Raw genomic sequence first — 15,989 nt, forward strand, 5'->3', positions numbered from 1 at the left:
GCTGGGTTTGGAAAAGCGGCCGGTCTTCTCAGGCCTCTGGTTCTGGTACTGACAGGATTTGTGGAAATGAGTTCCACCTCTAGGGGCACCCCTCCCGCTGGGCCAGGCTTGCTGTCGAGGCTCGCAGCGTGAGCATGGTAGTGCGTGAAAGGAATGAAAGGACGGGAATGATGAAGCAGAGGAAGAGCTCATGCTGTCCTTTCTGAGGCTGCATGGCATGGCTTTCTTCTAGTCCCTGGTTTCCACCAGGATAGACTCCAGCTTGTCTCAAAATAATCGTCCACCCTGGAAGGGGTATGCCAGCAGGATTGATTTGGAGCTGTAATCCACCTGCCATGCCCGTAGCCACAGCACCCGCCTGGAAACTGCGTCGGACGCCATTGCTCTTGCACTTAGAGACATAGAGTCCAATGTGGCATCTGCCAGGAACGTAACTGCCTTGGAGATTTTATTGAGGCCCTCAGCGGCTCCGTGGTGCTCTAGTGGGATGAGGGTAGCCAGCTTCCTGGTCCAGACTATGGCTGCCCTGTCAAATAGTGTTGCTGTGGCTGAGACCTGTAGGGATGTAGCCAAGGCCTCGTGCGTCTTCTTTGCCACTAGGTAGATTTCCTGTCCAGCGGGTCTTTGAGTGTGCCCATGTTATCCTCGGCCAGTAGTACTGAGGACTGGAGAGCAGCTAAGGGGGCGTCCACAAGGGGGAGTCGTAGCAACTCCATGGCGTGGGGAGCTAGGCGGTACATCTTTTGAAGGCCCTTTGGAAAATGTTATTTGGCCAAGGGTCTTTACCACTCCTTACTGAGGACCGTTTCAAATAATTTGGGAAATGGCACAGTCTTGGAGGGGCTGTGCCTGTGAGGGGGAAACTCCTTGGGGCCCTTGGGCCTATTGCTGCCTTTATCCTCTTCCCCGTGCTCTGTTGGCTCCGACAAGTCCAGGGCCATAATGGCCTTAGTGAGGAGTTAGAGGTAATCCTCCCCCTGGAATAGCCTCATATGTTGGTCTTCAGAGGGGAGTTGCTCCTCATCCGAACTGAACTTGCCCTCCTTTCTCTCTCCTTCATCTGAGCTCTCGTAGAAGAGTGAGGGGTCTGGGCTTTGGGACAGGTCCCTGGGTGCCAAGGCTGCACCCATTGAAGAAGGCTAGTTTTGGGGGAAGTTGTGGCTTGTGCTGGGCCCTTCTCCCCCCTCTAATGAGCTTGTCCTGGAGGCTTGGGTTCCGCTGAGGGGGACCACCCATGTGGGGGGGAGGGCACTGAGGCATGCAGGAATGGGAACTCTTTCCTAAGAGCCCTCCTCATTAGGGCCAGTAAGTCCTGGTCTTGCCTCCCCGCTGGGCCCTTGCGCCTGGAGGTGCTTTGCTCACTGGGTCTGGTGTGGTCCAAGCTGGCCGCTGACTCGGGTGGTGCCTCCTGCGGTCCCTCCGTGGCTCCTTGAACTGAGCGGACCACTCCAATGGCTTCCTGCTCTTTCCGTGCCTTTTCCGTGGCTTTCTACTCGTCCTCCGGCTTTTTCTTCCTCTTGCTGGCCCCGGAAGTGTTCTCCTCCATGCTGCTGCCACCACGGGCACTGGAGGGTAGTGCGGTCGCCTGCCGCCTGATCTCATCTGTTGCTCAGTCCTCGTGGCCACGGGAGGGCTGTGCGGCCGCCTGCCACTTTGTTCCCTCCATCAAGCCACTCTTGTGGCTACTGGAGGTCTGGGAGGTCTTTCGCTGCTCCTCTGAGCTCTTGTGCTCCTCCTTCTTGTTGTGCTGTTTGGAACGGGATCCCTGGGCGGCCTACTGCTGCACCACCGGAACAATTCTGTCTACATGGTCCCCGGGACTCAGGAATCCAGCGGGTCCAGTATCCACGTTCGCCATGGCTCTTCTGTTGGTGCCGAGGAGCGAGGTTGGTGCTGGGGAGTATGTTATCCTCCAGCTTCTTTCCCTCCCTGGTATAGGAGTGTGCGGTGGGTGGGCAGTGTGGTCAGGGTACTGCGCTTCCTCATGTTGCTTCTCAGAGCAACCGCAGCTGCCGCCTCCCTGTGCCAGGCAGGAGAAGAACTGGAGAGAGTGGCCGATTCCGATCAGGACAGGAAGTTGAAAAATTGATCCTGCCTACCCTGACTACAGGAAGGGGAATCACCATCTCTCCAGACACCCTCCCCCTCAGAGTGAGAACAGCAATTATTATGCCAAACTTCTATGCTACTTGAATTCTTTCTTGAGAGTCTTCCACCTCCATCAATTCTAAGATAATGCTAAGCCAGTCATGTGAGAGGATATTGAAATAATGGAGCAGTTATAAGAAGAAAACAAGGAAGTTGGCTTAAAACATGCTATAGGATGCTCACGTGTTTGGTGCCATTCTTGAAGTAGTATAGGACATGGCAGTGAGATTTTAATTCTAGGCAAACTAGAATAAAAGGAAACGACTACTGCTGAAAGTTAAAAGAGAAAGTGCCAAAGCAGGACTACAGCTGAACATCAAGAAAACAAAAGTAATGACTACAGGAGAATTACACAACTTTAAGGTTGACAATGAGGAAATTGAAATTGTTCAAGTCTTCCTATTCCTTGGCTCCACCATCAACCAAAAGGGAGACTGCAGCCAAGAAATTAGAAGGAGATTGAGACTGGGAAGGGCAGCCATGAAGGAGCTAAAAAATATTTTGAAGTGTAAGGATGTGTCACTGGCCACCAAGACTAGATTATTTCATGCCATCAAATTCCCTATTACTATGTATGGGTGTGAAAGCTGGACAGTGAAGAAAGCTGATAGGAAGAAAATAGATTCCTTTGAAATGTGGTGTTGGAGGAGAGTGTTACGGATTCCGTGGACTGCCAAAAAAACAAATCAGTGGGTTATAGATTAAATCAAGCCTGAACTGACCCTAGAAGCCAAAATGACTAAACTGAGGCTGTCGTATTTTGGTCATGTCATGAGACAACAAGAGTCACTGGAAAAGAGTCATGCTAGGAACCGTTGAGGGCAGCAGGAAAAGAGGAAGACCCAACAAGAGATGGATTGACTCAATAAAGGAAGCCACAGCCTTCAATTTGCAAGATCTGAACAAGGCTGTCAAAGATAGGACATTTTGGAGGACTTTAATTCATAGGGTCGCCATGAGTCGAAAGCGACTTGACGGCACTTAACACACACACACAGTTTTAGTCCCTGAGTCTTACTTCCAAGTCGACACATGAAGCAGGATCTTTAATACCCTGAGCCTCAGTCTATTGAACATAGTAATTTGGATGACTGTGGGCTCAATGGATTTTTAGAGCTGGTGCAGATTTAATGCAGTCTCTTCCTTAACCATAGTTAGGTAATGGGGATTGTGCAAGACAATGGGAATGTGAAAGGGTTTTGATGCAATGACAAACTATGATTTGTTACAAATGAGGAAGTCTTCAATTCCCAAGCTCAGACTTCACATGGCTAATGACAGTGCAAACACAATACTAAACTGTGGAAAAGACCTATATGGGAACTCCACACAAAAGGGGAGAAAGTGCCCAATTCCACAGCCCGCTTTGATTCCTTAACCATGGTTAATGGACAGGTCACGTTATTTCTACACCAGTCCTTAATGACACAAACAAAGCATAAAATGTGTTTTAATATCTGAAGGCAAAAGTTAAAAATAAAGAAGAGAGAGATCTAACTTTCTCGTACTGAGGATAATTACACAGAACCACTTAAGAAGCAAGGTAGTTTGATGCAGTGCTACATGGAGTTTTAAATTGAAATGAGAAATCTCTCTGAAAGATATGCTTTAATCCAACTAGGATGAATTCTATGGCCTGTGTGCACAGGAGGTCAGACTAGATAATTGTAATGGTCCCCCTCTGGTCTTAAAAATGTGTGAATTTAAATTGCTTCCACACTTAATAGTCCAGAAGAAGCTAAACAGTAACTATTCCTTTGAGATTATCCAAATTATGGTCAGTGAGTGAGACCACTGATAGGTTTGATACCAGCTAGAGCAGATAAAATAAGGAAAGAATACATAACTTCTGATACATAGACGGTTCACAGAACAGAGAAGTGCATTTAACTCTTAATGAATCTTCTTCTGGCTTATTGTTAAAGTTTTTTTTCAGAGCCCTTTTCCAGGAAGTCATTTGGCCAGGTAAAAACAAAAATGTTAAAACACTAACAAACTTTAGACACTGGATATTTTCACATTAGGATAGCAAGGGTAAAAATATAATTTTTGTGAAAGGGAAGACCATCTACTATTAATAGCCTAATGACTACCTGAATGCCATGTGTACATTTCCCTTATGCTTTAGCTACCTCTTCTTCAACAAGTCCTTGCTAATACTCAACCATCAGTAACCAGAACTGTAAGCTTGGGTTTAGCTGGTAGATCATAGAATCATAGAGTTGGAAGGGACCATACAGGCTATCTAGTCCAACCCCCTCCCAACATGTAGCAACTAGGCCTGCCACTGCATCAACCATTTTGTGCTAGTGCCCACTAGCCTCTCTCAAAATTCCACAAGTACTATAGGCTCAACAAGGTGGGGACCCCTGCTAGTCTTCTAGACTATTCACCAGGTAAAAGACAACAAGAAACAAGGCACTAGAGATCATATTGAAAATTAATGTTGGTTACAGGAGCACACAAGAGAATTTCAGAAGAAAATCAACTTGTGTTTCATAGTTTATAGCAAAGCTTTTGACTGTGTGGATCATGAAAAGTTATGGTTGGTTTAAAAATAAATCAATGATTTACAATATCTGATTGTTCTGATGCACAGTTTATACTCTAGACAAGAGGCTACTGTTAGGACATTATATGGAGAAACAGCATGGTTTCCAGTTGGCAAAGGTGTCAGACAAGGATGTGTTTTATCTCTGATCTCTATGCAGAACATATCATAAGGAAAACTGGATTTGATTTAGATGAAGGTAAAATGAAAACTGGAGTAAGGAGTATTAACAGTTTGAGATATGAGGCAGAGGTGCTGGCAAGGTGAGGTGAGTATTGGTTTTGTCTTTCCTATAACTGCTGGGGAGCATTACCTGAGGTTGCTGTGAGGTTACTGTGTTTGCGGGTGAGTGGATACTTGAAACCTACTTGTGTAGCCTTTTAAAAAGGGGGTTTTGATTGGTGCTGGGTGGAGCTGTGTGAGAGAGTTGGGGGCTGGGAGCATTTACATTGGAAAAGCTCCTCCTCACCAGAGGTGCGAGATCAAGGGTTCTTTGCCCTGTGGCTCTTAGACTGGGGCCTGTGCCTGGGGAAAGAATCCTGTTATTGGGGCAGAGTACATCTCTGTGCCCTGCAGGAAATCCAAGCAAGTAAGCATCAGTATGCGTTAGCAGCCAGGCAAGGAAGCCAGGGTGCTAGGTCCTTCTTCAGTACAGAAAAGGTGAAGAGTATAAAGGCCAGGACACTTTTCATTTCCAGGGCTAAAACACCAAAAATAAATAATTAAAATACCAGTTATTTAGAAAGCCAGCAGGGCTTGGGGGGCTATCCAGTGTACTGCATGTGTCACATGTATGACTATCTGCCTGCTGGATAGAAGTCACAGGTGTATGCTCGGTGCAGGGAGCTCCTGGCTCTCAAGGAGCAAGTTCACTTCCTTGAGACCAAGGTAGCTCAACTGGAGGAACTGAGACAGCCAAAGAGAGGGGTGGGTAAGGACTCCAGGGATGAAATAGTTGCATCCCAATCCCAAGGTGACAGCTCCCTGCCAGTCACGGATGATGGAGACCTTGGGGAAGGAGGTAATCTCTCTGAGGTAATGGGATGTGGTACCTTAGAAGGGACCCCTTCCTTGGTGGACAACACAGCAGGAGCTTAGAGAAAGCTGTTGCTGAGTCAGGAAGGGCAGGTGAGGCTGAAGTTAATTGCTCTGATGTTGCCTGTTGAGGTGTGGGGCTGAGAGTATTTAAGAAAGCTCCTCTTGCCAGAGGCATGAGCCGAAGGGCAAGAGCACATGGGATCTTGCACTGGGGCTCTTAGCCTGGGCATCTGCCCTGGGGCCCCTGTAAGCAGCTGACAAGTTTCTACATTTTATATCTGTTGAGTGTTTTTTGTTTCTCAAGCAGGGAGTCTTGAGAGGCAGTTTGTCAGGGGAGCTATCAGGGAAGTGCAGGAAAGTCACTGAACAACTTCAGCAATGGATCATAGCAGTGCGACTAGGGCAGTGGTCGGCAAACTCATTAGCCAACAGGCGGGGCTGCCGGCTCTGGATGTGCTGCCTGCACACCCCGCAAGTGTCCAACAGGTTGAGCGGCGCCTTGCCGGCGGCCCTCTCACCGCCGGGGCCCTGCTGGCTCTCTGCCTCGTTCTCTCCCCCGCCCCAATGGCGACGGCGCAGCTGGCAGGGTCAGACGGAGCATTCGTGGCGTCGGGGCCGGGCGAGGCAGGCGGGACGGTGGGGCGGAGAGGCGCCGCGCACTCGCCTGGCCCCGGCACAGACCGAGGGGACCGACCTGGGCAAGGTCATTTGTGGCAGAGCCGTACTCAAGGGGCCAAAGAGCCACATGCATGGTTTGCCGACCACTGGGCTAGGGAGTAACATGCAAGGTCTGTGGTATGTTTGTACTCTTACCAGAAGGTAACAATAATTACACTTGCAGCAAGTATAAGTTGGTAGCCCTGTTGGAGGAGAAGATACAAGGACCTGAGGCACTCTTGTCCACACTCCATTTATAAAGGAGGGTAAAGAGTTCATGGACAGAACACATGAAGCACTCTTTAGGGGGCAACAGGAGGAGGAGAGTAAGGAGCAGGTTGTGTTTTCATCAGTTCTGCCTGTTGAAGGTAGTGGCTTAGGAAGGGAAAGAAGAATACTACAAATTAATGACTGGATGTGTAGATGGTGTCATAGAGAAAGGTTTGGATTTCTGGACCATGGCTTACACTTTCGAGAAGAAGCTCTTCTATCAGGAGATGGTTTGAACCTCACAAGGGTAGGAAAAAATGTTTGGTGACAGCCTTGCAAACCTGATCAGGAGGGCTTTAAACTAAATCCTATGGGGGAGCGAGACAAAAACTTAAAGCCTAGTATGATGAAAATAACTGGAGATGAGAACAATAAAGATTTGCAAGGAGTAGCACGTATGTGAGGAAACAAACTCATGGGTAAGTACAGAAATGAAAACCTCAGAGCACATAAACCATGGATTCCGATCTCTGTATACTAATGCACAGAGTATGGGAAACAAGCAGGAAGAACTCGAAGCCCTAATACAGGAAGGGGATTTTGACCTAATAGGCGTTACTGAAACTTGGTGGGATGTCACTCTTGATTGGAATATTAAGATTGAGGGGTACTGAAGCGGGTCGTGCTGTTCAGATGATAGGCTCTTAGAATGTATCACTTACTGAGAAGTGAAGGTATCTTATTCAGCCAATCATCGAGTAAGCAGGACTCAACAACTTTACTTACTTTTAAAAAGCAAGTCTTTTTATTGACATACTTCAAGTAAAATATGTATAAATGCAGATTATCAAGTCTTTAACACTTCTATAAAAACTCTTGTCAAAATACAATGTATGTATTACAATGTATGCAGTAAAAGCAAGTCTTATATACTATTCAGTTTCAAAATCCAACTTCTAAAATCTAACAGTCAAATTATTCTGATTCAGTTCAAAGTATCTAATTCACAAAGTCTAGAGTAAAGTATTTAAGCCATACATACCATTCAGCCTTTTCTGAGAGCCTTTTGGAAGGTTCTGATTCTCTAGCTGTACTGTGGCTGTATTTATACTGTTTCAGACTCATTAAGAGTGAAGGGAAATCTTTTATCCCCACTTTCAGACAACATTTTCATCCATCAAGAGGAATACCTTTTATTCCCTCTATCAGATATCAAAAGCAGTGCAGTAATGCCATAGTTACAACTGCTCAGCTCTCCATGACCATATATGGGCTTCCTTTCCTTTCAGTCTATTTTGCTTAAAGTATAAAACTCATTTCTGAGTTTCATGATCACATTATATACATAATTTTTATACCATTCTCTTCATTAGGACAATACGCATTAAATGAGACTACTTAAAAATCTGTAGCACAATATTTAACTATATAACTCATAAAACACAATTATTGTTTACATTGTCACTTTGTGACCAACTGGTCAGTAGCACATAGCCTTGAGCAAGGTTACAAAAAGCAAGAAAGCATATTACTCATATCCTTGATAGGACTGCAGGAATCTTTAAGGCCTTTAAGTTATAAAAAGCAAAGTTTAAGCTATTAATGCACTCTCAGTACATTAAGATATCTTCAGTAGACCTTGAGGAGGGCAAAACTGTTCTGCCTTTGAGATTCAGCTGACAGCTGAGTCAGAAAAGGTGATTTTAGTTACATCTTTCTGACAGATAATGAAAGGTGGTCTGCTCTTCTCCCTTCAAGGACAAGGGTTAGTTAGTTAGTTAGCTCTTTGAAAGAGCTGACCTTGAGAGAATTCTGTCAGCCTGTTCTAAGGACATTTGCATTACACAGGCTTTTCATTACACAAACCTCTGCAGTTTGTGTTCAGTTTGCATGATGTGTTCACGCTCTACAGGGTATTAATTCTGCACATGTACACAAAATACCATAATTATGTCAGAGACCGTGACAGTACAACTTGTTTAAAAGAGATAGACAGATAAGGAAGGGGGAGGAGTAGCATTATATGTCAACGATGTGTATACATGAATCTGAGCATGAAGAAATACATGAATCTGAGCATGGAAGTCCAGTCGAGAGTCTATGGGTAAAAATAAAAGGTGTAAGAAATAATCGTGATATTATGGTGGGGGTCTGCTATCGACCACCAAACCAGGCAGAGGACTTGGATGAGACACTCCTAGACCAGATTACAAAGTTTTCAAAGAAATGGGACATAGTGGTTATGGGAGATTTTAATTACCCAGATATCTGGTGGAAGTCCAACTCTGCTAAAAATGCAAGGTCCAATAAATTCCTGACTTGTCTTGCTGACAACTTCCTATTCCAAAAAGTGGACAGGGAAACAAGGGGATCTGCTATCTTAGACTTGATTCTCACCCACAAGAAAGAACTGGTTGATGAGGTTAAAGTAGTAGGCACCCTGGGTAGTAGTGACCATGTAATCTTGGAATTTACAATCTTGGGGAAAGGAAAAACTGTACGTAGTCAGATATATAGGTTGGACTTTAGGAGAGCAAATTTTAACAAATTTAAACTTATGCTGGGTAGAATCAAACTCAGGTCGTGAGAAGAGCTTTTGACTGCAGTACTGCAGCTTAACACTGCGCCACGGGGCTCCTACCACTGAAGGTACAAATTGTATTTCTTTTGTTTTCTTTTCTCAGTCACTTCTCTGTTTTCTTCTCACTTCCCTCTATGGCCCCCTAGTCTCGTACCGTGGCCCCCCATTTACGCAATTTTCACCTCTGGCCCCCTTGGAATATCCTGGGGGCCCCCGAGGGGGCCATATGGCCCCAGGTTGAGAATCACTTTTTTTAGATCCTATTACTGTTAGGTGGTGACAGATTGCACCCAAAGAGTGCTTGTTAATGGTTCCTCATCCACTTGCAGAGAAGTGACTAGTGGAATGGCTCAGGGATCTGTCCTGGGCCCTGTGTTGTTCAACATCTTTATAAATTATTTGGATGAAGGAATAGAGGGGATGCTTATTAAATTTGCAAATGATACTAAATTGGGGGGGGGGGTAGCAAATACGGTAGAAGACAGAGCCAGGATTCTTGACAGGCTGGAGAATTGGGCTAAAACTAATAAAATGCACTTCAACAAAAATAAATGTAAAGTTCTGCATTTAGGTAGGAAAAACCAAATGGATAATTATAGGATGAGGAGATCTGTCTGAGCAGTAGTGTGTGTGAAAAGGATCTTGGGGTCTTAGTAGGCCAAACACTGAACATGAGTCCACTATGGCCATAATGTCGGCCTGAATCACTGGCCATCCATCCACAGCATCAACAGAAGGAGGAAAGGTACATTACCAGCCACCAAGGAAGAGGATTGAGCTGCTGGGACTTGCTCTGCTGCGCTCTGCAGACTTCCAACTGCTTGAGGAGCCGATGGGGAGGATGCGGGGGCTGTCTTGCCACTGAGGGCTCTTTTCACCCCTTTTTTGGGCACCCCCTCAATTTGCAGCCGCTTGGGCGCACTGGCCTCCAGTTCCTCCTCCTTCTCTAGCTCCTCTAAGAGACCATGGGAGCGGCTGTTAGAGGGCTCAGTATTCTGCTGGTCAGATAACCGCACGAGGCCCAGATCTGAGTCCTCGTCAGAGAGGAAGCCATCCTCATTTCTCTTCTCTCCAGTCGCCATTTTTGCCTTGTAGTAAGAGGAATAGAAAGAGGCAGAATGCCAAGAGAAATAGATAAGGCAGCAAAGGTAAAGTCCAGGAGAAAAATAGGGGATAAAAGTAAGAATAGTTTAGAATAGGTAAAGAGAGAACTGGAAAAGAAATTTCCTAAGTCCCTAGAACATAGTGCAGAGACGCGCTGTGAAGCTGCTCTTCCTGTAGAGCAGGGATGGGGAACCTCAGGCCCGGGGGCCGTATGCAGCCCTTGAGGACATTTTTTGTGGCCCTTGGGAGCTCCGGGGCCTTGCCGCGGAGGCACGGCGCAGGAGGGCCCTCCCCGAGGGTGTTCCTGGGGCCGCGGCTTGCAGGGGCGCTGTGGCGCCCTTTGGACCTCCTCTCGCCGACTGCTGTTGGTCGGAGAGGAGGGGGAGGGACCCTTCCCCAAGGCTGCCCCCTATTGCCGCAGCATGCAGGAATGCCGGGGCACACTGTAAGCCCCTCTCACTGCCTGTCGGCTGTTGAGCAGCGAGAGGGAGAGGTGGGAAAGAGGCCCGCGGCTCCCGGCGGCAGAGCATGCGCGCAGGAGCTGATTGGGCTTCGGGGGGCCTTTTGTGGACTCTGGGGGAGGGCATGGAGCCTGGGGCCCGGTTGCATGGGGCCGGCAGGTGTGTGTATGAGTAGGGGGAAAGGCTTTTCTCTCTCCCTCTCTTTCTTTGTCTGTCTCCTTCTGTCCTTTTCTTTCTCCCCCTCTTTTCATTTTTTTCTCCCTCTCTCCCTTTTCCTCTTTCTCTGTTTTCCTTCCTTCCTTTCCTCCCTTCCTCCCTTGCCGATCGACTGCAGGCTGCGCCCCCCTGGCGCCTCGTTTTCTCAAGCCCACCACTGGCTGCCCTCCTGCCTGGGAGGGGGGACCGGGGAGCCCTCCAGGCTTTCTCTGCATGGCCTCCCCTTGGGTTGCCAACCTCCAGGTGGTGGCCGGAGACCTGGCAACCCTAGCCTCTCCCCCCCCACTCGGAGATCTACACCTGGTATTGCCCCCAAATGATGTTATAAATGTGCAAATGGCCCTTGGCAGGAAAAAGTTTCCCCACCCCTGCTGTAGGGGCAAGACCGAAACTCCCTGTAGAGGCAGGGCAATTCCTGCCCAGGAGACAGGAAATGAAGAGTTGATCCTGCCTCCCTGAGAGTGCAATGGGAATCACCCACAGTTCCAAGATGCCCTTCCCTCAGAGCAAGAAAGATCCTTAAGTGTACTGATGTGTTGCTGGTGATCAAGATAATTCATATTACTATATTCTCCATTACTATATGGGTGTGTAAGTTGGACAATGAAGAAAGCTGACAGGAAGTTGACTCATTTGAAATGCTCTGTTAGAGGAGAGCTTTATGGATACCGTGGGCCACCAAAAAGACAAATAAGTAAGTTCTAGATCAAATCAAGCCTGAACTCTCCCTAGAAGCTAAAATGAGTAAACTGAGGCTATCATACTTTGGTCACATTATGAGAAGTTGAATTCAGCAGGAAAAGAAGAAGACCCAACATGAGATGGATTTACTCAATCAAGGTAGCCATGGCTCTCAGTTTGCAAGACCGGAGCAAGCCTGTTAACGATAGGATGTTTTGGAGGACATTAATTCGTTAATTCGGAAGCGACTTGATGGTAAGAAAGCAACTCTATGTTGAAGATACACAAACACAAACCATGGTAATGCAAGTGATTTCAGAGATAAATTAACTGGTTGATTAGTCCAAGATTTCAAAGAAGTTCAAACCGGAGTTTTAAACCTTTCTTGTACAGAAAAAGTCATTAGAATTAAATCCATTTTTAGTTGGGCAATGTGGCAGGGGGAGAACACTATATAATTTGCTATAACCATCCATTCCACTGGAAACATATCTATGCCCCTCTCTCCCCTCAAGATAAATCCTGTATCATATTACCATTGCCCATCATGTTTATTAAGCTCTCAACCCTTTCATTATCTAGACTCCACCCCTAGCATTTATGATGATATCATTATATATACAAAGCCCAATACAACAGTGAACAGAAGCAAAGGTCACCACAGCCAGAATATGCCTACAACAAAACACTAATAATGAGAGACTCCGTTGCCTGCTCCACCCATTACACACCACCCGTATAAGCTCACTCCAAGCAAAAAGAGCAGTAGAAGTGGGTAGTACCAATAATTGCCTGCTTCCCAAAAAAATTTTCTTGGCAGCACACATAGCATCTTTTGGACCAATAAAGAAAATGCCTCAGGGCTATTCTCTTACCAGTAGAAGCTCATCCTGTAATTCTTTGCAACTTTTTTCATTATCCTGTAGTCTCTGTGAGAGCTCTGTAATTGCTTTATTCTTTTCCTCTACCTTTTCCTTTAGCTGCTTGTTTATCGAGAGGTAATCCCTTTCCAGTCTGAAAACAGAGAACAGAATTTGCAAGCATTATTTTGGCAACTAACAATTTAGTTTCTGACAACTGCTGTAAATAATATGATTCTGTAACATGTGGTTTCAAGGCAAGACATTACCAATTTCTAATTTTAACAAAATATGAACAACTTTTCCTGGGGTGGCAATCGTTCACCCTGCCTCGGGACCTCTCCCGCCCCCTCGGTACTTACCCCAAGCCAGCTCAAAGAGGGTTCCGGGAGCCCCGAAACAGCAGCCAACGGCATCTGGCTCAGGCAGCATCCTGACCAGTTGCTCCCCAGGGAGAGGACGCTGAAGATGCTGAGCCGCGCCGGTTCCCCGCCCAACTGCTAAGATGTGGAGGCGAGGAGGAGGAAATGCTTTCCCGTGGCCCGACAGAGAAAAGCAAAACCAACGCCGCGGCCCTGTGCCTTTTCCCCGCCTAACAGCTGAGAGGTGGGGAGAGGGGGAAAGAGCTGTGGCCTTGTGGCATAGCGTAGGAGACCCTTCCTGCCCAAGGGGTGAGCTGGGAGGGGTCAGAGGGGCCACAGACTCAGGGCCCAGACAAAGAAGGCCCTGCCGCCAAAGTTCCCCAGTTTGAGGGGAAGCTCGCCATCCCCACCCACCAGCTGAGGGGCGGGGAGAGAAAGGGGCAGAAGCTCTAACCACAGAGGCATGCGTATGGGGGCAGGACCCAGCTGGGCCAGGTTAGGCCTTTTATGGAGTTTGGGGGTGGGGAATGGAAGGGCTGGGGCAGGGCTACCGGGACTGACAGCTCTATATAAGAGGGCATAGATACTGAGGCAAGGGAGGAGGAAGGCTGCAGAGGTGGGAGCTTCCTGAGACACCTCTCAGCCCAAGGGAGCAGACTGGTCACACGCCCAGCCTGCTGACCTGTCTGAGGCCAACGAAGCACCGCCCGGAACGCCAGGGGACAGTGGAAGGGTCCCTCCAGGACACCGAGGTGTCATTTCCTCACACAACTCCCGAGGAAATAGTAACCTGTCAACTCTAACAGTCTTTTAAGAGTACAACTTCTTATGGGTTTGGCATAAAAATCAGATTATATAAATTGCACAGAGTACCACTATTCACTTAATCCAGAAGTTTCTACAGAAGTTTCTTGGATTAACCAAACTGAAGTTATTGAACATGATTACAACACGAAAAATACATAACTTGCCAGAATACATTATCTACAAATAGTAATTTAATTTTAATCATATATGCATATACTGTACTTAAACCTAAGTGAAGAAAGTAAAAAACCCTGAAGTACTTGGTCTGGTACAGATCGAACCTCCTCAAGCTCTAAAACATTGTTTAGCAATTAGGAATGTGGTGGTAGCTTGTGGGCTTCCTCATATCACTCACTCTTCCCATTGTGAATAAATTTACCTCTGTTACATCCCAGGGTACCTTAGCCTTAAAGGAGAAGGGGTGAAACATGGACACTCCCTTAAGCATGCCAGCAGCACTGTAAAGGAGCAGAAGGTGAAGGTCTGGGGGTTGGTGAGGGCATAGCAGGAGCAAGGACATTCAGGACCAGTTCACGAAGGAGAAAAGACCTACTCAAGGGCAAAGGTGTCCTTGGGATAAACGACTTAATCAGGAGTAGGCACAGGGTGGCAGGAACTGGACAGGTCCAGGAGAAGGAGGATAAAAATGGCCCAGCTGAAGGAGGTGGGGAGTACGTGGCTGGGACTTGCTAAGAACTGGGAAGGAGAGTAGCCAGCCAGACTTGAGTTCTCTACAGTGGGTAGAATTCTCTACACAGGACTCACCTGGATGGACAAAATGGCATTCCTGGCCAAGAGGCCACAACTATCAATGGCCAGGCCTGGGTGGCCTAGCTACTGCCAACATTAACTCTATCTATAGATGAAGTAGCCTGAATTAGGAGCTACCAAGACCAGGTGAAGGACCTCAGCAGTAGAAGCCAGTCTGAGAACCTGGGTGAAAACAGGTGGAGGTAATCAAGGACTTATTAGCCAGGCTGCATGGAGAACTAATCAATAAAATGGGCAACTGTAGAATCTCTTGAGTAATGACTCATCTTTGACCATGTGAATACACCATGGTACATTCCTAGGGAGATGGGGCCTCTGACCAGGGGGCCATCACACTGTCTTTTTCCTGAATTTAGCAATACATCCATATCACAACTAGCTACTGTTAATAGCTAATAAAGTTTGCCCCAAACCATGGCTGAAACTCACCTCAGGCCATTGTTTCAAATTGTTCACCTTGATAAAGGTTTGATTAGCTAACCATAGTTAGTCCCAGTGAAGATGTAACCATGAAAATCAAGACCGTTAGCTCTGATGAACTGTGTCAGTGACTCACATCTTGTTTAAAAATAGCTTGTACCTGGAGAATTTTGTTTCAGGATCACTAGGCCCCTAACAGAACCATAATTTCCAGGGATTTAGGGGATCTACCACCTTTATCTCTGGTGTTTACATATGCCCTCAAAAGCATACAAACTATTATTTTTCAAAACTGAACATTGCCATTTTATTTTTCACTAGCATCTGCGCAATGACAGAGATTTTTTCTGTAATGCCTGGGGGGATCCTCTTCTTCTTCCCCTGTGCAGGATAGTATGGCTGCCATTTTGGGGTCCGTTGCTCTATCTGCTGCAGCAGCCATGTTAGCTACCAGGTAAGGCTCCAGAGGGTCAGAGGGGAAAGAAGGACCAAGAAAGGGAACCAAGAAGGGTTCAGAATGTAGCACTACAGGAGAGATGGGCTGAGGTTGAGAATAGACAGAGGGCAGATGGACAGGGTAAAAGCCTATTGCAGCTAAAAGCCTAAATTCGAGCAGGTCGTCTACGACAATGCTCTCCCCAGCAAGGCAGAAACAGAACTGGGAGCTAAGGGCGATTCCCGCCCAGGAGACAGGAAGTAGAATTTAGTTCCTGCCTCCCCAAGCAATGGACGTGAATCACCCAAACTTCAAGGTGCCTTTCCTTCAGAGCGGGAATGGCAAGATTCAACACAAAGAAAAACATGAAGCTTCCCAATAAGAATTCAGATCAGGAGACACAAAAACAGTGAAAATGGGTAGAAAATTAAGATCATTGCTAACCACAAAGGCCATTACATCAAAGGACAGAAGCAAAATATGGTAATAAAATGTTATATTAAATTACATAAGAACTGCTTGAAAAAGACAGTGGGTTAATGCCCACAGAAGTTTCATCCATATCAGAATATCTTGCAAGAAAATAATCATTGAACTATAAATTTTATTAAAATACACTCAAATTGTGGCAAACTTGAATGGCAAAGTGCCGTCCCCGAACTCTACCAGTATAATGGGCCACTGAA

The 15,989-nt window shown here is 46.6% G+C and overlaps 1 protein-coding gene across 1 annotated transcript in view; it reads right to left on the reverse strand.

The window, feature by feature from the left end:
- Positions 1 to 15,989, reverse strand: part of CCDC171 (coiled-coil domain containing 171) — a 160,352-nt gene that overhangs the window by 119,833 nt on the left and 24,530 nt on the right. The window contains exon 7 of the mRNA XM_056847984.1: positions 12,523 to 12,661. Within this exon, the coding sequence (XP_056703962.1) occupies positions 12,523 to 12,661 (139 nt within the window). The remainder of the gene's footprint in view (positions 1 to 12,522; positions 12,662 to 15,989) is intronic.

Source organism: Euleptes europaea, chromosome 4 (assembly GCF_029931775.1).
Source record: "Euleptes europaea isolate rEulEur1 chromosome 4, rEulEur1.hap1, whole genome shotgun sequence".
In the NCBI taxonomy this organism is placed as follows: Eukaryota; Metazoa; Chordata; class Lepidosauria; order Squamata; family Sphaerodactylidae; genus Euleptes; species Euleptes europaea.